The sequence below is a fragment of the Haliaeetus leucocephalus genome, unplaced genomic scaffold (assembly GCF_000737465.1).
Source record: "Haliaeetus leucocephalus isolate CR32 unplaced genomic scaffold, Haliaeetus_leucocephalus-4.0 Scaffold340, whole genome shotgun sequence".
Lineage (NCBI taxonomy): Eukaryota > Metazoa > Chordata > Aves > Accipitriformes > Accipitridae > Haliaeetus > Haliaeetus leucocephalus.
This window is the reverse complement of record NW_010972776.1, coordinates 3,331,470-3,352,215: the sequence shown is the minus strand read 5'-3', so window position 1 is coordinate 3,352,215 and position 20,746 is coordinate 3,331,470. Positions and strand designations below refer to the sequence as shown.

The 20,746-nt window shown below is 33.9% G+C and overlaps 1 protein-coding gene across 1 annotated transcript in view; it reads left to right on the top strand.

Annotated features, from left to right (window-relative positions):
- Nucleotides 1-20,746, top strand: part of CHM (choroideremia (Rab escort protein 1)) — a 73,454-nt gene that overhangs the window by 22,074 nt on the left and 30,634 nt on the right. Inside the window, exons 4-9 of the mRNA XM_010572537.1 lie at nt 433-505; nt 1,706-1,830; nt 6,114-6,489; nt 8,358-8,474; nt 9,165-9,285; nt 11,736-11,961. Coding sequence (XP_010570839.1) covers nt 433-505; nt 1,706-1,830; nt 6,114-6,489; nt 8,358-8,474; nt 9,165-9,285; nt 11,736-11,961 — 1,038 coding nt within the window. The remainder of the gene's footprint in view (nt 1-432; nt 506-1,705; nt 1,831-6,113; nt 6,490-8,357; nt 8,475-9,164; nt 9,286-11,735; nt 11,962-20,746) is intronic.

The window sequence follows — 20,746 nt, the reverse complement described above, 5'->3', positions numbered from 1 at the left end:
AACTAGCTTTTCTGAGAACTCAGTTCAAACCGGCAGACTTGTTGGCTTGGCTCCACAGTAAGTAAAGATGTCTATGGTGATGTACGTGTTTGAGTAAGAGGTATAGAGTCAGTCTTGGCCAAGAAGCAGTATTATCTCTATTTTCCTTTTACTTAAAACATCCCATGTGCTTTTCTTAGCATTATTCATTTTACCCTCCACATACTTTGATTTTGGACTATAGTCTGTTTGGTCAGAGATGCATACAAATGAGTGAAAATGGAAATTTTGCATCTCATGAAAAGTTGTGAAATATACCAGGTTTTATATTCTGCATTTGTAAAATCTGTCATGGAAAATATTTTGAATGTCCCAAATTTGGCTGTTTTTTCTTTAAACTTGAAAAGGCTATGTTTTATCTCTCCATCAAGTTTCACTATTTTTTCTTTACAGGAGAAATTACTATGGTGGAAACTGGGCCAGCTTTAGTTTTTCAGGATTATTGTCCTGGATTAAAGAAAATCAGGTAAAAATTTCCCAAATTACTTGTTTTAACGTTTCTTAATGTTAAATCTTGGTTGTTTGCATAATTTATTAGAAGACAAATTACCACAATGCTCTTTCTCTTTGGTAATTTGACAGATCAAAGAGGTTTCTAGTTTCCAGCATTACTGGTTAAGACTTAACCATCTGGCCTAGCATTCTAAGACTCTGATATGCCTGGTTTATTAATATTAGTATCTGAGACCAAACAGTCTAGTGCTCAGTCATAATTTTGGGTTCTTGAATTTATGTAGAAGCAACTATACTCTTGTTTTGATTCCTTTGCTAGCACCTTCTGTAAATGATAATCTGGTCTTTTCCATTTTCTGTGTGATTATTTTCCACTCTGATGTTTCAGTCCCCTTTGTTTTTCTTGTGTGCTTTCAGCTGATTCTTCTTAACTGGAAGAAAGGTAGTTTACTGGATCCTTCCATTGACATGTCCTGTAACCAGGACAAAAAGATTAATGTTGATAGTGTATTTTTCAATGACGAAAGTTTATCTAATTCATGACAGTCCACTAGAAATCTTCTCAAGAGGATATTTATTTAGGAGATTGAGCACTTGGACTATATTAGCAAATAGATGTTCGTATTATTTACTGAAGCATTATGAACCTGTTGGTCCGTAGAAGATGGAACTTTTTCAGTTCAGTCTCATGTCTATTTATTACATAGTGCTACCTTCTGGCATAATCAGTGGAGTTGCTCAATGTCAGAACTTAATATTCTCAGGGTTCTGTTATATGATTTAGAGATTCCTGTGCGGACAGATTAATATAATACCCAAATCACTGTATTTTTTCATACGGTCTCCGTTCAAAGAGTTTTGTCACAAAATTTGGAACTAACCTGGGTATGGCAAACCTGTCTATTAGTAGATTGTATTCAAAGTTATATTCAACTCTCTATTAAAACTTGTATTTCGTTCAACACTGTATTTTCATTTTACTAGAGCTAGTAATGTAGTACAAATGTTGGCATTCTAGAATGAAGTAACCAGCTCTAACTCTTTCAACTCAAAAAATCTGAATAGAAAAAAAATTAAGACAGTTAAGATTATTCTTTCCTTCTTTTTTTTTTTCTATAAGAGGGTACAACAAATTATTTGGGACTACAGAGGTTTATAGTTCAAGACCAGCTAGCACAGTACAAAATGTGATTTTATAATTGTTCTTTGTAAGCAAAAGACGGATATCAATGATGAATGTGAAGACTGGAGAAAACTGATCCTTGGGAATGAAGAAGTTATTTCTCTTAGCAAGAAGGATAAAACTATTCAACATGTAGAAGATTTCTGTTTTGGCGAGTAAGTATACGTATAGAAATATACAAATAATTTCATATGCTCAGAGGTAAATAATCATATTGTGCTTTTAGCTTCAAGCATTTCACCATAGTACCATATTGCATGTTGTCTCAAAAAGTAACCATAACCTCTAAAATGTTCTTAATGTCCTTGCGCTTTTGTTGAAATTACTTGCACTTCGTTGAAGCTAAGTGATCCTTCTTAAATGACCTTATCTGGACGCAGTATAATTTGTTGGCCAACTTTGTGAGTTGGTAATTTCCTTCTGAGTAGGAAACAGAAGTGTTGTCATTGTAGGTATTATTAGTAGTAGCTAGTTATGCACTGCCATGTATTAAATTTTTCCATTCTTAATATAGCTAAAAGCTGCTGTTGTCATAGTAAAAAATAAAACTCATAACTTGTAAGTACATGTAAATTGAAATAAGTACACAAGAATAGGAACACAAATGGACAGTGGTACTGTCACTATAAAATACCTAATTGTGCTAATATTCAGTGGATTTAACTTTCTCAATAAGCAGTGCTTACCCATGATGCTTTAGAAGGAACTGCGTGGTCAAAGGCTCCTGGTAATGTAATAACAGTTAGCCTTTTTGGGCCGTCACCTTCTTTCTGTTTCTGAAGTAAGGTAACTCAGCTCTTACTTTACATACAACATGAAAAAAAATACATGCTTTGTTTGAAATACACACTTCTGTGAATATTTGTTGCATAAGCACATGAAGAATAGTATACCATCTTAGGACTGATATGTGGTGTAAGTATCTTTTAGTTAGGTATTTGTGGAGGTATGTCTGCATTAGCAGAAGAATACAAATTTCATTTTTTATTTAGATTTTTAAACAGAAATATGATACTTTGTTATATGTAAGTCATGCAGAAAGTAAGCTTTTCACAGTGTCATATTATTGAAAATCAAGAAACACCTAAAAGTAACCTTGTGAAGCAGTAATGTTGAATAGAGTGTAAGCATAGTAATAATGAATGGAAATTGTATGGGTCTCAGTTGAAAACTGAACTACTTCTTTGTATTTATTTATCATTTTTATCTTTTGGATGTTGCACTGAACCGAACACTGTTCTGAGTTCCTGAAAGGTTCTTTGGGATTGTTATGTAAGCTTAACCTTGATTCTCTTAGATAATATCATAGGTAGCTAAATGAAACAGTGACAGATATTCATATAGAAACATGTATTTCTTTCTGTAAACATCACAGGTAGGAAAGAAAAAACCACAAAGGTGTGAATTATACTAATACAATCCGAAGGTCACAGACTCAGAATATTCCAAAGTTCTATATTGCACAGTAATGGCTGCTTGACTGTATTGCAGATAAAATGTTATGTTTGTTTTAAAGCAATATCACTTGAATATTGTAATTGTAATCCTGTTGCCATGATAAATATTGTACAGAACCAGTATTAAATCAGATTAAAGGTTCATGGTCTCTTAACTTTGCATATGATTTTCCTAAGAAGATGTGATATTGACTGAAGGCTGGCTCAAAAATGAGTCCCCTAGCACTAAGATTTCACATTTTGTAGAAGTGAGAATTATACTTGAGTTAGGAAAAAATAGAAGATTCTACTTTTAAGCATTTAACTTAGCCTGGCACTACAATGCTGTCTCTCTTGATTATCACAAAAAAAAAAACCAACCCAAAACCTACAAGGAAGAATGGTAAGATTAATAAAACTAGCCAAGAAAAAGTTTTCCAGAAGAACTTAAAACTTCCTGAGAGTCAATTATTGTGTTTCTGACAATTTACACGTTCTGGCTAGATTCTGTTGGTTTTGCTTAACTTTTATAACTCCTATGAAGTAACCATTAAACATTTATTTTGAAAGAATAAACAGCTGGGTAGCAGTATAATATACACAGTGCAAATCTGAAATGAATGGCCTTAGAACAAAGTGCATCCATCAAAGGAAAAGAATACTGTGTCTACAACAAGCTGTATTGAAAAAAGGCAAATGGCTGAAAAATAAATAGTGAACACCTGTGCTGAATAAATTAACCAGCTGGTTGGCAATTTTTCATTTGACCTATCTGAAGGGGTTGCTGTTACAAGGCATTAATAAGACACATTCATTTTAAGATATTCCTTTGTTAGTACCATTAATTGATGAATGGTGGAAGATAATATTCTAAATTTACACAACAATTTGTCTGCAGATGTATTATTTTTTTCTGAATTAGGAGAAGAATTGTCTGTACAGAAGTTCAATTTGAGTCATTTTTATAGACAGTTCTTACATTATTCAGGGATATTTGTTCCTATAGGAAGGATGTCATGAATTTAGATTATATACAGGTTTTAGGCTTTCATTATAAAATGTGTAGAGCTGCAAATCATGCATATTTACGTATTCATTAATGGCAATTGAATAGAGATTTAAAATATGTAAATATAATGTTTCCGTTACAGTGCTTTTCGGAGTGATACAGAAAAAATACAATGTGTTGTGAATCCAAATTTTATTTTGATTTAAAAAGTAATAATCAAGTATGTTTAAAATGAGATTGAATTGTACATTGAACTTGGGAGAAGGTAGAAAGAAAACTTGCCTCTGAATTTTTGTGTTATAAAAAGCTTTAGGATGGGTTAAATGAAAGCTTCATTCTTAGTTATTGCATTCATGGTAACAGCTTTTGCAGTTTTCACAAACACCATGTTCCAAATTCCTAAAGAAACCCAAAAATCTAAACAGAACCCCAAATTTTAATTGACTTTCATTTGTATTTTTAGGAGAGATTACTTTTTAAAAAAATATTTGACAAAGTACTTATTACCTTTGATATTTTATAGTTATTTAATGCTTGCAATATGAAGCAGAAAGACATAATTAATGTACAGAAACAGACTTCTTTCATTAGTCCTTCCTTATAGCAGTTCCTGTATTTCCCAGGGCAATATTTTACCCCATTCATGAATAAGTGCTTCCTGGTGGCTCTGTACAAGCTGAGAGACTTATTCCAAACTCTTATTTTCATGAGCCCAAGTGAGTTCCTGGAGTTCGTAAGTGAGGAGCAACTTTTAAAGGATACAGGGGTTTTGTTCCCTCTAACGGAAATCCTGCCCCCTTCTTCCATCTGTAAGGCTACAGATGTGAGGGAGCATTTTTATATGTATACTGAATAATTTCTTGCTGTTCAGTGAATTTTAACTGTCCTGTGATTGAAATTTTGTACTGTACATTTGCAGGTCACCTTTAAAATTGTAGTTCATTAGCTTTCAGCCAAGATTAAATTGTTTATTCAGTGCATTAATGGCTTGTGGTATAAAGATAAAAAGATAGTGTGAAATTATTGAATTCCTTTCATTTACAATGACATTGATTTGACTCAGCTTGTAGTATAAACTAAAATTCTAAGTTCAAAAGTACTAGTTTCTAAAGTAGATGTCACTGAAGTTCAAGATAAAAAAGTAGATGAGATTAAAAGTGGAGGTCTGCTTTATACGAAGAATTTTAAAGAATTGTGTTGTGAAAAGGAGATGGACTATACAGAGTAAATGTGTGGTAATGTCCCTCCCTTTGACTGGCCGCCTTCATCTACTATGCACAAATTTATAACACTTGCATAAAAATAACATTGCTACATGAGGAAACTTTATTCTCTGTGGCTGTTACTTGAACAGCTAATTAGAATGCAAGGTCAGAGTTGAAAAAGTAATCTGAAAGTTTTACTTAAACTTCAGGTCAAAACTGCATGCTTCTCTTGTGGACTTCCTATGATAATAGATGCAAAGTGGTCTCAGTCGTATAAAGCACTTCTGTTTTCTTCAGTGAGTTTGGTTTTTAAAATATCTGAGCGTAATGACTTTAATGCATTTGTGCATTTCAATTTCAAAGGGGTTTTTTAATCCATAGGAAAAAAAGTAATCGAAGTGCTTTACAGTTTCTTTTTTTTAAATACTGTATTTCTTTTGTTTATGTAGCTGTGTATTGTGTTTCACCATGAGAATTTTCATTTTCATTTTAAGCTCATTCCATCTTTTGAGTCCGTGTTAAATAGGAACCCAAATTTTTGTTTTGTGGTTTTTTTCCTCCTCAGTAAAAGTACTCCTCTTGAATTACAGCTTTGCAGTCAAAGAACCAGAATTCTTTAGTGGGTGGTACACCTGATCTGGCCAGGATAAAGAAATTCTAATGCTTTTCATAGAAACGTTTGAGGTTTCCATTCTGGCACTGACTCAAAACTTTAAACAAGTTTTTAAGGCTTTTTAAAAGACTCCCCCCACCCCACCCCCCCTTCTTCCCCTTGTGTTTTTAATCAGTCAGGATTCAGCTGAAGATGTTGAAGAAGCTGGTGCATTGCCAAAGCTGCCTGTCTTTGGAGCCTCTGGTGCCCAGGGGGTTGCTCAGGAATCGGGAAAAGAGTGCCCACCGGTGGAGAGCGCCTTACCGGAGGTGGAGAGTGCGGAACCAGAAAAGGCTACAGGCACTGAACCAGCAAGTGCGATGGAAGGGAATGATACAGAAATAACCTCTGAGAATGAAAGTTCTCATAGTGCGGCTTTAGGTGAATCCACTCTGGAATCGGGAAAAACTGAAGCTGCACCCTCAGAAATTTCTGCCCAAGAACCAAAGAAAATTACATATTCCCAAATTGTTAGAGAAGGCAGAAGGTTTAATATTGATTTAGTTTCCAAGGTAGGAACTGAATGACTGTCTTCCTGTAAGTACATTTACTTTGCTTAAAATGCTGAAATATTTAAAAAAACTGTAACGTTGAGGAGGGCTGACACAGTACCTTTGAGGCAAAAAAGACACTCTTGAGAAGTAAGCAAGACTTAGTACCCTTAAAACAAACAAGAGCTATTTCATATGTGCTCTTTAGTGTTTGTTTATAACCGAAGAGACCATAAAGCATAGCTCAGAAATACATCCATAAAAGTAAATTCCTGAAATTTAGCACTTCAGTAATACCTGCAAAATTGCTCTTTTTAAATAGTACCATTAAAAAATTTATATTTTTAAACAAGGAAAATCAATTTGCATGCAGATCTTTGATGTTTTTGAAATGAAAAATAATTTTTCTTATTGGAGTGCTTCCTGGGTTTTAGATTTTCGTATGAAACTCTCATTGTCTCTCTACTCGGACTAAAGCACTGAATTGTAATAAATTTTATTGGGGGAAAAAAATAATTACAGTTAATCCATAACATTCAAGCTGACTAAAATTAGTTATTATTGGGTTGAATACCTACTAGTGCGCATTTTACTTAGAAGAAAAACTATTGGTCTGATGTATTTGTCATACTGTTTAAACTCTAAAATCTACCTTTAATGTACTTCACAGTATACTGATATGGCCCTGCAAATTCAAGTTAAATGGAAATTTTTCTTAACTTCTATGGTTTAGACTATGTGTGTACTCTGCAATGGGAAGTTTTTTCAAAGTTGAATGGTTAATTTTTCAAACTCTGCATGAAAAGATTTTTCAAACCTCTGGAAGTTGGAAGAAAAAACTTTCTCCAATAATTTATTAAATTCTTTGTGGAGGCACTACAAAATGCATTATTTCAAGTTTTGTCTCTGTTCTAAATGTAGATACCTCTTTTGTGCATCATTGGAAGGACATCATGAAAACAGTAGTCAATGTATAGTGGTTAAGCAGATAATACTATTTTGTATCCTTTTTTATACTTTTTCTGTGCCACTGTGTTACGTGGTATTAATTGTAATGAATTCCAGAAGTTCTGACAGAAGAGTAGTCATCAGGGCAAGACTAGTAGTTTGCACTGGTTTCTCTCTGGCACTGGGATACAGACTTTCTTGTAGTTTCCTCGATAGTGTTCCAGTAAATCTTTATCATGAAAATTCCGTCTGATTGTGCAAATTCTGTTACTCGGAGCCACAAGACTTTAAGCATGTTTAATCTCTAGTGCTTTTCACTTGAGACATATGTCTTCAGTTAATAGTTACATTTCTGTCCCTTCAGTATTTCATAACACATTTGTAGCTTATAGAAGGAGTAAAGGTGGACAGATTATAAATTAATATAAAACAATATGACTAAACCTTAACTGGGTGTTTAAGGAATTTACATTTAGAAAATGTGACGTTATCGTTTCAGGTAATTTAGGAGGCAAGTCGTGATGACTTGCACAGACAGCATTGTGTACTTTACTGATATTAGGAAATGGAGGTTGTAAAATATGGTGTTCAAGGATATATAGCATACAATACAAAGAAATTATCCAAGATGACAATGCAAAAAATTGTCTCAAGCTATGACTCCCAGACTAATAAAACTAAATGAGCAGTAGGCTGACACCTCCTTTTCTCTCCTGTGGACTGCTTTGTCTCCTCCATTTGTATGGTCGCTTCAGTTAATTTAATATTATTTTGCATATACTATATCGTGATGTTCTTTTATTCAGATTTTATTTCACTGTGTATACTTGTAAATAGTTACAGAAAACACCTTACAAGTGAATACTGTTGGTATCACTGTTTTCTTATGGTCTAAGCGCTTTGTCTTTACTCATGATTTTCTTTTTTTCTTCACTGTGCAGTTGCTTTACTCCCGAGGTCTGTTAATTGACCTTCTGATTAAGTCAAACGTTAGCAGATATGCAGAGTTTAAAAATGCGACACGAATTCTTGCCTTTCGAGAAGGAAAAGTAGAACAGGTATCGTAAGAGAATGTATTGCATTTATTTAATCTCACCTTTTTAAAGTCAAGAAACTTGAAATTGGTTTCTTGAGAGTTTTGTAACAATAAGCAAGTATTTTTCCTTAAGACTTTGAGTTTTATTTCATTTCTGGAATGAAAAGACATTTGTATGTGTTACATATAAATTTTCTTTTTTTTTTTAAAAAAAAGCTAAAACAAGAATGTGCAGTTCAGTAAATTATTGACATAAATCTTTGCCTCATGTCAAATATTTAGACCTTGATCGACTTGGCAGTTCATTCTTAAAGATTCACAGGTTTTAGGTTTTCAGATTGGTAGCATAGACTTTATTTGTGTGTCTGCCGCTTACAAGAGAAGTCATTGGTGTGATAATGGCAACAGGAGATTTTGGCGCAGTTAATTAGTACAAACTGTTTTGATTAACTCTGCAGTCAGAGATGCAAGTGAAATTGAAGGGAAGTAAAAAGAGGAAGAGGCTGAAAAAGATTTTTAAATATTTTTATTGTGGAAAATTGGTAACTTTTATTATAGTTAGAAAATAATGGAAAGAAATATATACGAAGGTAACTATAATAGAAAATAGTAATTTAAAATATTTGTTAGGTAATCAGACTATAGTGTTTCTTGATGCTTTTCACATCTAGAATATGGAAAGTATCTGAAATTATTAAAAAATATTTTCCAGGTACCTTGTTCTAGAGCAGATGTCTTCAACAGCAGACAGCTTACTATGGTGGAAAAGAGAATGCTAATGAAATTTTTGACATTTTGTTTGGACTATGAACAACACCCTGATGAATACCAAGGTGGGGTTTCATTGAGCAGTGTACACTCTTTTCTTATGAGTTCATTCAGTTACGCATAATTTTGATAGCTCTCCTGTGTTTTCACGCAATTTGTTTTTATAGATTCATTTTCAAAGTATGCTTTGACCTTTTTGTGACCTTTTCACTTCAATGTTAAATTCTTCTACTTAAGCACTTGCTCTTCTAGTTCCCACATCGTTTATTATTTACATTTTTCTTTAACAACAAAATTATATATTACAGCAAGGTTGCAAAATGTTTTTTATCATTTTTAGGTGTTTCCTCCTCCTTCCCAGGGATTTTTTAATATGGTGTGACGTATATGATTTTTCTTTTCTGATTTTTTGGATAATACATGTATCTTCACAATATGTTGCCACAAAATCAGAAATGGAGAAAATGGATTTTTTTAACTTTGAAAGTAAATGTAATTTAATGCCTTTTAGTTCTAGAGGGCAAGTTCAGAGTGCCTTTATCCACTCTTGGCTTATTTAGATGACAGAAAATCTGAATAGATTTGAGCCATAATGTGCGAAGAATGATGAGCATCAGGTCAAAGAGGAAGATTGGCTAACAGAAGGAAGGTGCTTTGGGTTTATGCACCTCAGGGTACAAAGAATGAAGTGATGTTCTCAGTTCTTGGAGTCTAAAAGTAAACGAAGGCAAAAAAAAAGAAAAATCTGTCAAAAAGAAATAATGAGGAAAGAGGAATAGTTAAACTATTGACATAAGTTTCAGACTGAAGCATATCAGTGCTTTTGTAGCTTGACAGTAGCTTGACTAGGCAGTATTTTTGAAAGACTCTAGTGTTAAAAAGAAACAATTGTTAAGATACTGGTTTAATTACTTGAACAAGACCCTTAGGTTAGGTACAAATATTAGAAAAAAATATTTCAAACATATGCAAGAGCAAATTGGTCAATATCGAGAATGATCTGGTAAGATTAGGAGAAAGAGAGTGTGTAATGAACTCCAGAAAATCCTGAAGGGGGGAAGACTCATTAGACTGAAGTCGTTTATAGATTACAGATAATTTCAGGTTTGCTGCTGCTGGAAGAAATTGAGGTGCTCAGAGTGAGAATATAGGTTGTATTTAGAAAATTTATTAAGTAAAAAAAAAAGGAGATGCCACATCAATTTTAAATGAATCCATTGATTCATGTACCTAAATGACACTAGATTTATTTTACTTCCAGAGATAGTTAAACAGATTTTGTTCCTACGTTTTAAAACAGCTTGGGAAGTAATTGGGACTATTTTGAGTCAGATTAGTCTGATGTAAAGACTTCAGAAAATTAAAATTGCTCTTGGTGAGATCATTGCATTTGTGTGAAGGCGGACTTTTAATAGGGAGAGTTCATGATAGTGAAGAATTTTTTTAAAGCTTTTTTTTGGTAAAATTTGGAGTTATGTAAGAAGTCTGAAGTGAGGAAAAACTTGGTAATTTTTTTAGAACGATAAGACAAAAAACCCCTGTCATTTTATGACTTGCTGCATGGCTGTACGAAGGGTAGTAAGGTACCTTTGTAATAAAACAGTGGTTGAATCTTGAACAGAATATATTGCTTGATAATACTAGTTTCAGCATTGATGGAAGTGTTTCTGAATTACCTGTGAATTTATCCATGACTGAAGTAAGCTGAAGAGCAAATTTCTGAATAGTATGAAAGTATACTATTGCTTAAATACAGTCTTCTCCTGGAAAAAGAAATTCATTTAGTTATTAACTAAAGTTTTTCAGGGGTGTATCAGTGACATGCAACATTGGCGTTAAACATCTCCTGAAAGACTTGTGTTTCTTTGAATTTCAAAATGTGTCAGCAGTAGTATTAATTTAAAGGGGAGATATGCTTCCTCATCCCTGTCGTCTTTGTGTCTCATGCATACTTGTTTGTTGCAAGTCATCATTTTGAAATAAATATTGCGCCTTCTCATCTTTGGATTAAGACACTATGTGAATGGCTTTTCTGCACATAAATATACACTCTAACCATATCAGTATGAGTTCAGCAGTACTATTCTTGAATGGGTGTCATTCAGGTATAGTATTTTGGGTAATTTACAGGAAACTGTGTCCCAAGGCACAGACCGCAGTTGCTCACTTCTCACATGATTAAGAAATGGGTTTAGATCAAGTCTAACATAATGAGTAGATGAAGCCATATTTAGAGGTTGCTTTCTAAACTGTTGGAGACCCATACAGTGGTTTTGCATTATTATGAAATATTTTAATGGAGCGATATTTCTGTCTTCATGTCTTCTGAACTCACTTTCTGGGAGTAAATTTTTTAACTTTCATTTACTTGGGTTATCCATTTTCAGCAAGATGTTTGTTGAAAAACTCAATTGCTTTTGTTTATTTAAATACAGAAGTACTTGTTTAAGTTGAAGCATATGAGAAAATACAAATGTTAAACTATACCTTTTACCTAAATTTACTTTTTCCTCAGACTACGAGAACAGTACGTTTGCTCAGTTCTTAAGAACACGGAAGTTAACACCCAGCTTGCAGCACTTCATTCTTCACTCTATTGCAATGGTTTCCGAGACTGATTGCAGCACTCTTGAAGGTCTTCAAGCAACAAAAAAATTTCTTCAGTGCCTTGGCCGCTATGGCAATACACCATTTTTGTTTCCTCTGTATGGTCAAGGAGAGATCCCACAGTGCTTCTGCAGGTAAGCTTCACTTTCCTAATACGTATTTTCCAAAAAGGAAATCCTTGGTAACGTAATGCTAATAGATACCATTCAGTAGGAATCATCCTGTTAATAATTTCTTGTTGGTTTTATTTGCTTTACATTTTCATTGGCTATGAAATTCCCCTCCCCCCCCCCCCCCCAACAAAGAAAAAAAAAAAAAAAAAAAGATGTTGGAAATTATGCTACTCTCATACTTTGAAACAATTTTCTTTGTATTACAAATGCAACTTGTAATAGCTGGGTGTTGTGGTGGTTGCCTATCATAACAAGTACTAGGAAATGAGAAAGAGATAATTTAACTCATATGTAGCTAGCGCTTTTTAAAACTGACAGAGATTTGGAGCAATGTGTGTCCAAAAGGATGACTGCACATTTTGGTAGGTTGAGAAAACTTGGTGGTTTAGTCTTCCCAAAGTTACAGGAAGATACATGTTTTCAATTTGTTAAGTAATGCTGAGAGTGCATCTACCATTCATAGGTAGATATTTAATAATAAACTGGATTTTTCTGGAAGAAACAAAATTGTTCCATGTGTCCAGTTTATTATTAAATAAAAAAAAATTATTTAATTCTTTCACCTTTGTTACATCACAGACTTACACAAACAGGGCAACTGATGTGAAATCGTGTCCTTAGTCTCTCAGCATCATTTTGTAGATCTGTATAGACCACAAGCTTCCACCTGCGACTTGAACAGCAGGAAAGGTATCGTGAAGCCCTGTTACACTGAGTTATATACAGACTGCAGTTTTATATTCTAACATCTTCAACAGCAGCCATATGTTCTCTACTACTTGAGCCCTAGAAAATAATTAAAACAAAAAAACGCTATTGATTCCAGGATAAAGCAACATCCACTTCGACCCCTTCACTTGAACTGTGGGCAATGATAATGTAGTCTTTAGCCTGACTCCTGAGGTGTGCTGGGGATCGTAGTTCTAGCAGAGGAGCTGTTGATGGATGCTTTTGGGGACCATCAAGAATACATGTGCAGAGGGTGGGTGGTTTTAATTTTCAGTTGTTTCCAACAGTTCAACTGGCTTTTAAAAGGCTGAGGGGGTTTTTTTTTTAATCTTTCTTTTGCTGGCGAGCAGCCTTTCCATCTGCTCTATGTGGGTTTTTAATGTGGTAACCTGTAGGTCTGAAGTAAACATTAGCTCTATTTAAAAAAAGCAGTATTGCATGGTGAGGCCATTTTGTTGTCTCAGTGATGTATCTGTATATCATTCATTTAAATATCAGTGCCAAGTGTTACCTGCTTTGTTCCTTGTTGGTGGACAAGTTCGGCTTTTTACATGTGTGCTACTATTAAGAAATTCTGGTTTACAGCATGGTATTGGACATTATCTTCCTGTCTTGTCTGTGTGATAGATTCTGTTTTTCTTCTCTATAACAGTACTTAAATTACTGCTAGAAGAATGGCCTTAGCAGCTTAAGCCTAGTTGGCACTATATAGGATGGATGCAATTATATGTTAATAGAAACATTCTGGAATAATTATCATCGTTCATGGAAGATATCTATAAAGTAGCTTGTTGGCACCAGCAGCTGGCTGTATTCTGGAAGGTCTTGTTTGGCCTTAGCAACTAATGAAGGCCACATGGAATTGTCCTATATGATGTATATACGTGGATCACCTAATGTTTCCATTAGTTCATTACACAACTAGGTGTTGTTCTGTACTACATTGAATAGAAATGTTATTTGGTAACATGTTTTGTCAGTAGCCTTTCATCTATACCTTAAACTTTATTTGTATGGAGATTTTAAAAAAATTTGGACCTACATAATTAGGTGCTTGGACAGACAATTTGTAAACAAGAATTGTTTTCAGGTAAGTACTCTGGACGCAGTCATGCAATAGAACTTGTGTTCGTAGGGTTTATGGATGTCTTTCTGTCTTTATAGGACTTCATATGGGACCAGTTATCTGTGCATGACCAACAGATTAATAAATCAGAGTATTATCAAAGCCATTATAGTAGTACAAGTTTTGCAGTTAGACCTTCTTTGGATTCAAATACCTCGGAAAAAAGTAAATTTAATAATTAAAAACTGAAATTAGAATTTTAGTTACATTTTTTTCCACTGTAGGTTTTTCTCAATATAATTTTTCTTGCATTCTTGAAAGCCCTTTGGCTTTATTTTGTTTAATAGCCAGCACATGCAATTTTCTGATCTGTAACAGCAATATATTTCAAGAGTTAGCAATAGTGGTGTCTAGAAGTCTTATAAATATTCTTATCAGAAAATCATTCTGTGATCACAGGAATTCTTCAGATGGCCTGAGCTTTCTATTTATGTCCATTGATTGCTGCGTTTTAGAGTTTTTTTGCTAAATTGATTGATTGTAAAGTCCTACAATAAGGACAGTATTTTAATAGTTGAAGCAAATTACTCTGTCAAACCAAGAAGTAATTACACTTTCAAAAGGTTTGTATTACAAACATTCTAATACACAATAAAGTCTAAATGTCTTTGTTTTTAAGTGAACAATTTAGAAGACAATCACAATTTTTTTTTAGATTAATCACAATTTTTATATGTGGTCTGCCTTGGGTGTTATGTCTTCCTAAAACTGAGCAGTATCTGAATACTGTTCAGACTGTATAGTAAAGTGGTAACGGCACAACCTATACATCATACCCTACAGTTTTTATCACCAGGTTATCAGAGTAAGGTGTCACCTGTTCTGTGATTTCTAACCACCGTTCTATATTCTGTTTTAATGTAAACCTCTTAAGCGTTTCTTGCAGCCAGTTACACTGTGTGTTCTCATCAAGGCTACTGTTATAAATGGCATGCATGCATATTTATGTGAATGAGTCAAAGACATTTGTAAGTCACATCCTTGCATTCTAAATGAATTCTGCATAAACAGTACAACGTTTTATAACTACTGACGACACTTGAGTGAGTAAAAGCGGTGTTAGTTCTTTATTGGTTTAAACAGGTATGGTTTAGGAGAGAAAATTAAACTTTTATATCACTGTAATGTACCTCCCAATATGTCGAGGTACAGATGTGAGATTTCTATCTCCATAAATTGGATTCGTGGTACAAGGAAGGTCGTTGGAAGCCTCATGCTATTCCGAGCTGACAAGCAGCAAAACTTTACTGGCCTGTATAACAGCTTCCTTTGGTTCAAACTTCTTGGTATGATACTGTTACGTCTCTTCCTTTCTAATGAAGTAGTAGTATTATTATGCTTAGTAAAAATAAATATAGTAATATCTCATTCTTAAGCAAAATCAAAGCAAGCATTTACATTTGATATGGTCAACATAAGATGCCAAAACTTTAATATGTAAGGCAGCTAGGGAAATCAATATATGTTTTGCAGTTTGCTGTTAACATGTTTGTTACAAATCTGTAATACAGCTTTCATTTTGTTGGAAGAATGTCACTGAAGAAAAACTATAATTGGGCATGACTGTAAACTGTAAAGTCTCAGTGATACAACATTTAGAATACTTAGTGTGATTGTGATGTTTTTTTTCTGGTTTTAGAAAACATTAGGAAATAGCCCAAATATTTTCTGATGTAGGAGGTTAATATTAAAATAGTCAGTTTCCAAATTTTCCTTTGTAACTGGGAAAAAACAGATATTTGACTTAAAAATCTGAAATAGTTGTCAAATATGAGGACATATTTGCTTTTGCATGTTGCATGAAATTAATCTTTTGTAAGTTGGAATCTCTTTCCTTCTGGTTTTTCAGAAGCAAAAACTTTCTGTGTTTTTTATGGCTTTGAGGAGTGTTTGGAAGTGCTATTTTACAAATACTGTTTCATATAGTTCACTTTTACAGTTCACTGCAGTGAAATATGCCTCTTATTTTCAGTTTTCCTTTGAGAGGAAGTCTTTCTGGAAGCTTTCAGTTGTGATTCTCTTCACCCATGACCAGTGTTGTTTAATGAATGACAGCTGAGAAGTCAGTTGTAGCTTGCAACCTCACTTACGTTATTTTTCTCAGTGGTTGCTTTGTGAACACACTGAATTTTGGGGGAGACTGTGCATAGTTTCTCTTCAGTTTGGTTTCAGATTCTTTTTTCTGGATTCTTGTGAATATGAAATCCAAATGGAAACGAGAGTTTTTGAGAAGTAGTAGTGCAGTTTTTTCCCATTTGGAGTTTTTGAGGGAATTGAAGACTGTATGCTCTTTGTCATCTCATAAAGGTTCTAGGAGGTGACACATCATGTCTTTTTTCTTTATGAGTCATCCAAGAATTGACAGATGTGTTTGTGGTAATAGGTGCTGAAGTACTAGAATGTCTTCAGCTGCTTTGCCATAGGAATTAGTGATTCACTGACTTTTATGGGTAGTCAGTTAATGACTTGCATTTTCTATGTATAGGCTTTGAACTTTTACTTTGTGTATGTATTTGGTGGACAGTGTAACCTTTTTTAAGTAGTTGTTACTGATTCTAGCTGAAATTAGTCATTTTTGTGTCAGTGACAGTGACGGTAGTAATTTTGTGATGGAGGAAAGATCTGATTAAGATGGTTCATCTCTTTCAATCCTTATATTTACATGAAGATTAAGAGTCCAGGCTGAGATATGAAGGATTGTGTGATGGATTTGGAAGGTTCCTGTATATCTTTCAGAAATGAATAATCAGTTTCTACCCTTACATTTGAGCTATTACCTGCTACAAATGTCGAAGCTTCTGAGGTAGTCTCAGGTACTTTAACATTTCCAATTATGTCCCTGTTACAATCTCTAGGAAGGTTTTAGTGTTCTGAAATCAAGACTGGACTTCAGGAAACCAGACTAATAAATAAGCACTTAGAATTGATACATTAAAAATTTAGTGTAACATTTTCTTCATTCGAATCTATAAATGAGTATCATGTTTCTACACGTAAGCAAATATGCATAACTTTTCTGTATGTTCATTGAATGATTTGGCATATTAATGGAAATACAAACAATGTTAATTCCTTGTGATGATCAGACATGACAGATTTGAGCCTTGGCACGTGTGCAATTCTAAGCAAGTGTGAAGGAATCACAGGTGATTTTAAAAACATAGGCTGTATCTGAGATACAAGTTCAGTCCTGTATTTCAAAACATATAATTTTCATATTTATATATATCTTATGACTTAAGATTATTCCATTTCTTTGTACCTGAAAATCTATTTTGAAATTACTGACAACTTGTTAGTATCACTTGGTCTTTACTAAAATACTGAATAGTAAGAGTGGCTGCAATGCTGCTTTCTTCTTAATTGTTTTCACTTGCATTTCAGTGAAATAATAAAACTTCTGATGTAGTTTGGCTTTTAAAGAAAAACTTAATATATTCACTTTCTTGGCAGATGAATGCAAAATGGGCAAGCATAGTTAGCATTAGTGTTTGTAGGATCAGTTGTTTGTTTTTCCCTCTAAGGAGAAACTCTTTCTTGGGATAAACATCAGGGAAGTGAGATAATCCATCATTCTGAGACCTGTTCACTAGTGATGGATGGATAGATTGGTAAAGTAACTCAATAATCTTCATTTTTTTCAGGTTATTCACAGATCAGTGAGCATTGTCGTTAATAAAGCTATGGAATGCTTTTGTGTCCTTGCCCACATTATTTCTCAGAATTTGACAGGAAAAGACTTTTAATTTGGAAATAACCTTTGTTGTGAAATGCATTCTAAATGTATGAAACTTTGAAAATACCTTCCCATTTTAGATTCTACCTTTCTTCTCAGTGAGATGTTTGTCCATTCTTTGTTTAAAAAATTATTTATGAGAGCTTTTCTGCTCCTTATTATTTCACTGACTAGAAATACAGTGTTCTTCAGAAGTTTATACCTCGTGAAGGCCTTCAACCATTAGAATATATCACATAGGATGCTCTGAATCATACAAATGTTGTCAAAGTGTATAGATTTCAGATTCCTAACTAGGCATGGAAAAATTTTCAGTCAAGAAATTTTATTCTACGGCTTAGAATATACCCTGTGGTATAGGACAAATAAATGTAAGTTTACATACTAAAAAAGGCTGAAAATAACTTACATTGTCCTACTCTCATTCTTAATCATTCTTACTTCATTTTACAAACATATTTGGAATTTAAAAGCACAGAACACAAATCAGATGATACTTCTTTAATTATTTGCTTTAATAATTAAGGCAATGATAATAATATGAAGGAAGTATATCTAATACATTATTTGGTATTATCTCTTAACAGTGTCTTAACAAGTAAATTACTCTCTGCTTGTGTGCGGATGTGCAGACTCTGGTCTATGTATTCTTCCTGAGAATTAGGACTCAGACATACGAAAATGTTACAGCATTATCAGAAGATCTATGGAAATAACATGAGTGTTTATTATTGGAGCAAATCTGGAATGTAAATGCAAATGTAGTTTAGCAGAGTCCTTTTACATTAAACTAGAAGACAGAGAAAGGTAGCTTCCAAAACACTGCTGAATTAGTAAAATAGTCCCTGAGTTTCATTGGGGGTTAAGATAACTTGAATTTTTATGTCTTTTCTGGAGGCAGAGAGCACATAAATGGATTTTATAGATAAGCTAATGCTTAGTGACTGGTTTCTAGTTACTCGCTTTTCTGTCTCTGCCCTCCGGTCCTGATCTCCCAAGCTCCTCTTTGAGGGCAGAACTGTTGTATAATTGCAGCTAAAGGACCTTGTGCGAGGAACAGCTTCTTCTTTTACAAGGTCAATAGAACTTAGAGCCAGGCAGATCTCATACTTCCACCTTCTGTAGAGATTAGTCTTCAGAGTGCATTTGTAGTTAACTACCATCACAGCAGTACAGAAGCCACTGAACTTTTTTTTTTTCTTTTTTTCTTCCCCTCCTTCTGTGTAGTCATTTCTTAAAATTTCCACAGTGCTTTAGCCATAGTTTCTAGGACACTTGCTGGTTAAATAGTTGAATGCGTTGCCTGATGGATCCTCACTTTACTTTCATGTAAATCATCTATTTCTTGAGTTTAGCATCCCAGAGAATGATTCTTAACCTAGATTCACTAAAAAGTAGTGTTAATTGCAATATCCTTGAAAAACATTTCTATAGTTCTTCCATCTAATAAGCCAGTATTAAGCAACTTTTCTTTCAAATTCCTGTAAACTTTTCTTAAGCAGCTATGCTAGTACAGGTACAGTACAGTTAAACTGTGCTGTTTATCCTCTAGTTCATTTCAGATCTTTGCCCAAAACTCAGACAAGGGTACACCATGCAACTTAAGTGCAAGTTACTTTTGTAGCAACTTCACTCTGAGGTCTGTTTTTAGATTATTATTTTGTAAAGCGAGATGCAAGAATACTGAGTAGATTTGTTGAACAGACTGTTTAGGGTTAACAATGTTGTTATTTTAAGAAACAGCACTTTTTACATTGCAGTTATGACCATTCACAATCTTGACTCTTCATGGCTCTGGAACTACTTATTTTAGACCTAGTTGCAAATTCTTTACCTCAAATTTTGAATTTTTGCTGAGAAGACAGTAGCTTCATGTTTCGTATCAGTAGTCATCTTTCAACAGTGTTTCGATTTACTTTGCAGTTTCTGGAAGCACAGTAAATTTATTCTGTAACAGAACTTACTAATATCCCTTTTTGTTTCAAGAAATGACAATACTTTTCACTTAGTAGTTTTATGGGACTTTTTCTGGCTGTACTCTTACCCAGATAAATTTTCTTAATTCTTCGTGACTTATAGCTGTTTGTTAAAATCTTAATAATTTTCACTCCTCCTGAGATTTTCTTGTAAATAATTCATTAGGTTGATTTGGTAAACTGTAAAGTAAATTTATCATTCTTTCTAAATACTTTATTTAAGAAGGCTAAATCCCAGATTGTTTATTTTTTTAAAAAATAAACAAAACACTTCTGCTGGAAAGAGCAGTTGTATTCAAGAACTCAAATCTAAAATTTTACACAAATCTGATTTTTTTTTTTTTTTTTTTTTTTTTTTTTTAATCAAGAAACCTGTTACCGTGGGGTAATCTAGTCATCAAGATTTTATGGTCAAACTTAGGTTTTTCTTCTTTCATGAGCATTGGAAGACCTACTTCTTGCACAGATATTCCCCCTCCCTGCCCCCCTTAATTGCTCAGAGTTGTAGGATGTCACATTTGATTTGTTTTCTCCTAAGCCAGGAAATAAGATTAATTTTATGCAAAAGACTTTGCTTTCAAAATCTTTGTATGCTAAATATCTGTGTTTTTTCCTGCAGAGATTCTTTTATAGCCTGTTGTAGAGGACTGTTCTCAAGAGTATCTCATCCCTGTGTACCTCTCATGAAGTTAGCATCTTTTTGTCTTACTCTCGTAGGAGTCTACGAGAAACTGAAGTTCGTGGGTTGTATGCTCCCTGGCAAATTGCAGGTCTAATCTCTCAGGTACTACTTCTACAGATTTTCCTTCTGCAAAAAGTAAGGATATAGCAGAAAAGAGAATGTCACATCTGCCAAATCAGCAGCTGTGTGCGGTCAACAGCCTACATAACACTTCCAGGCAAGCAGAGGCTGAACTGGCCACATTCACGTAGCCCGTATGAGGGTGGTGTTGAACCAGAACTCTTCTGAAGTGCAGCACTCACTGTGAATAGAAGTAGACTTTTGCTTCAGAAATGACTTAAAGCTAAGCAGCTGCTATTCCAAAGCAGAGTTTTGTAAAATACTGTGCACGTATGTGTTAGACTTTTGTCTGCAGTTACCATATTTGTGCAACTTCAGTATTTCTTAAATGAGGATTTTTGTTCTGTGGTTATTTTTAATGTGGAAGATGGGGAATA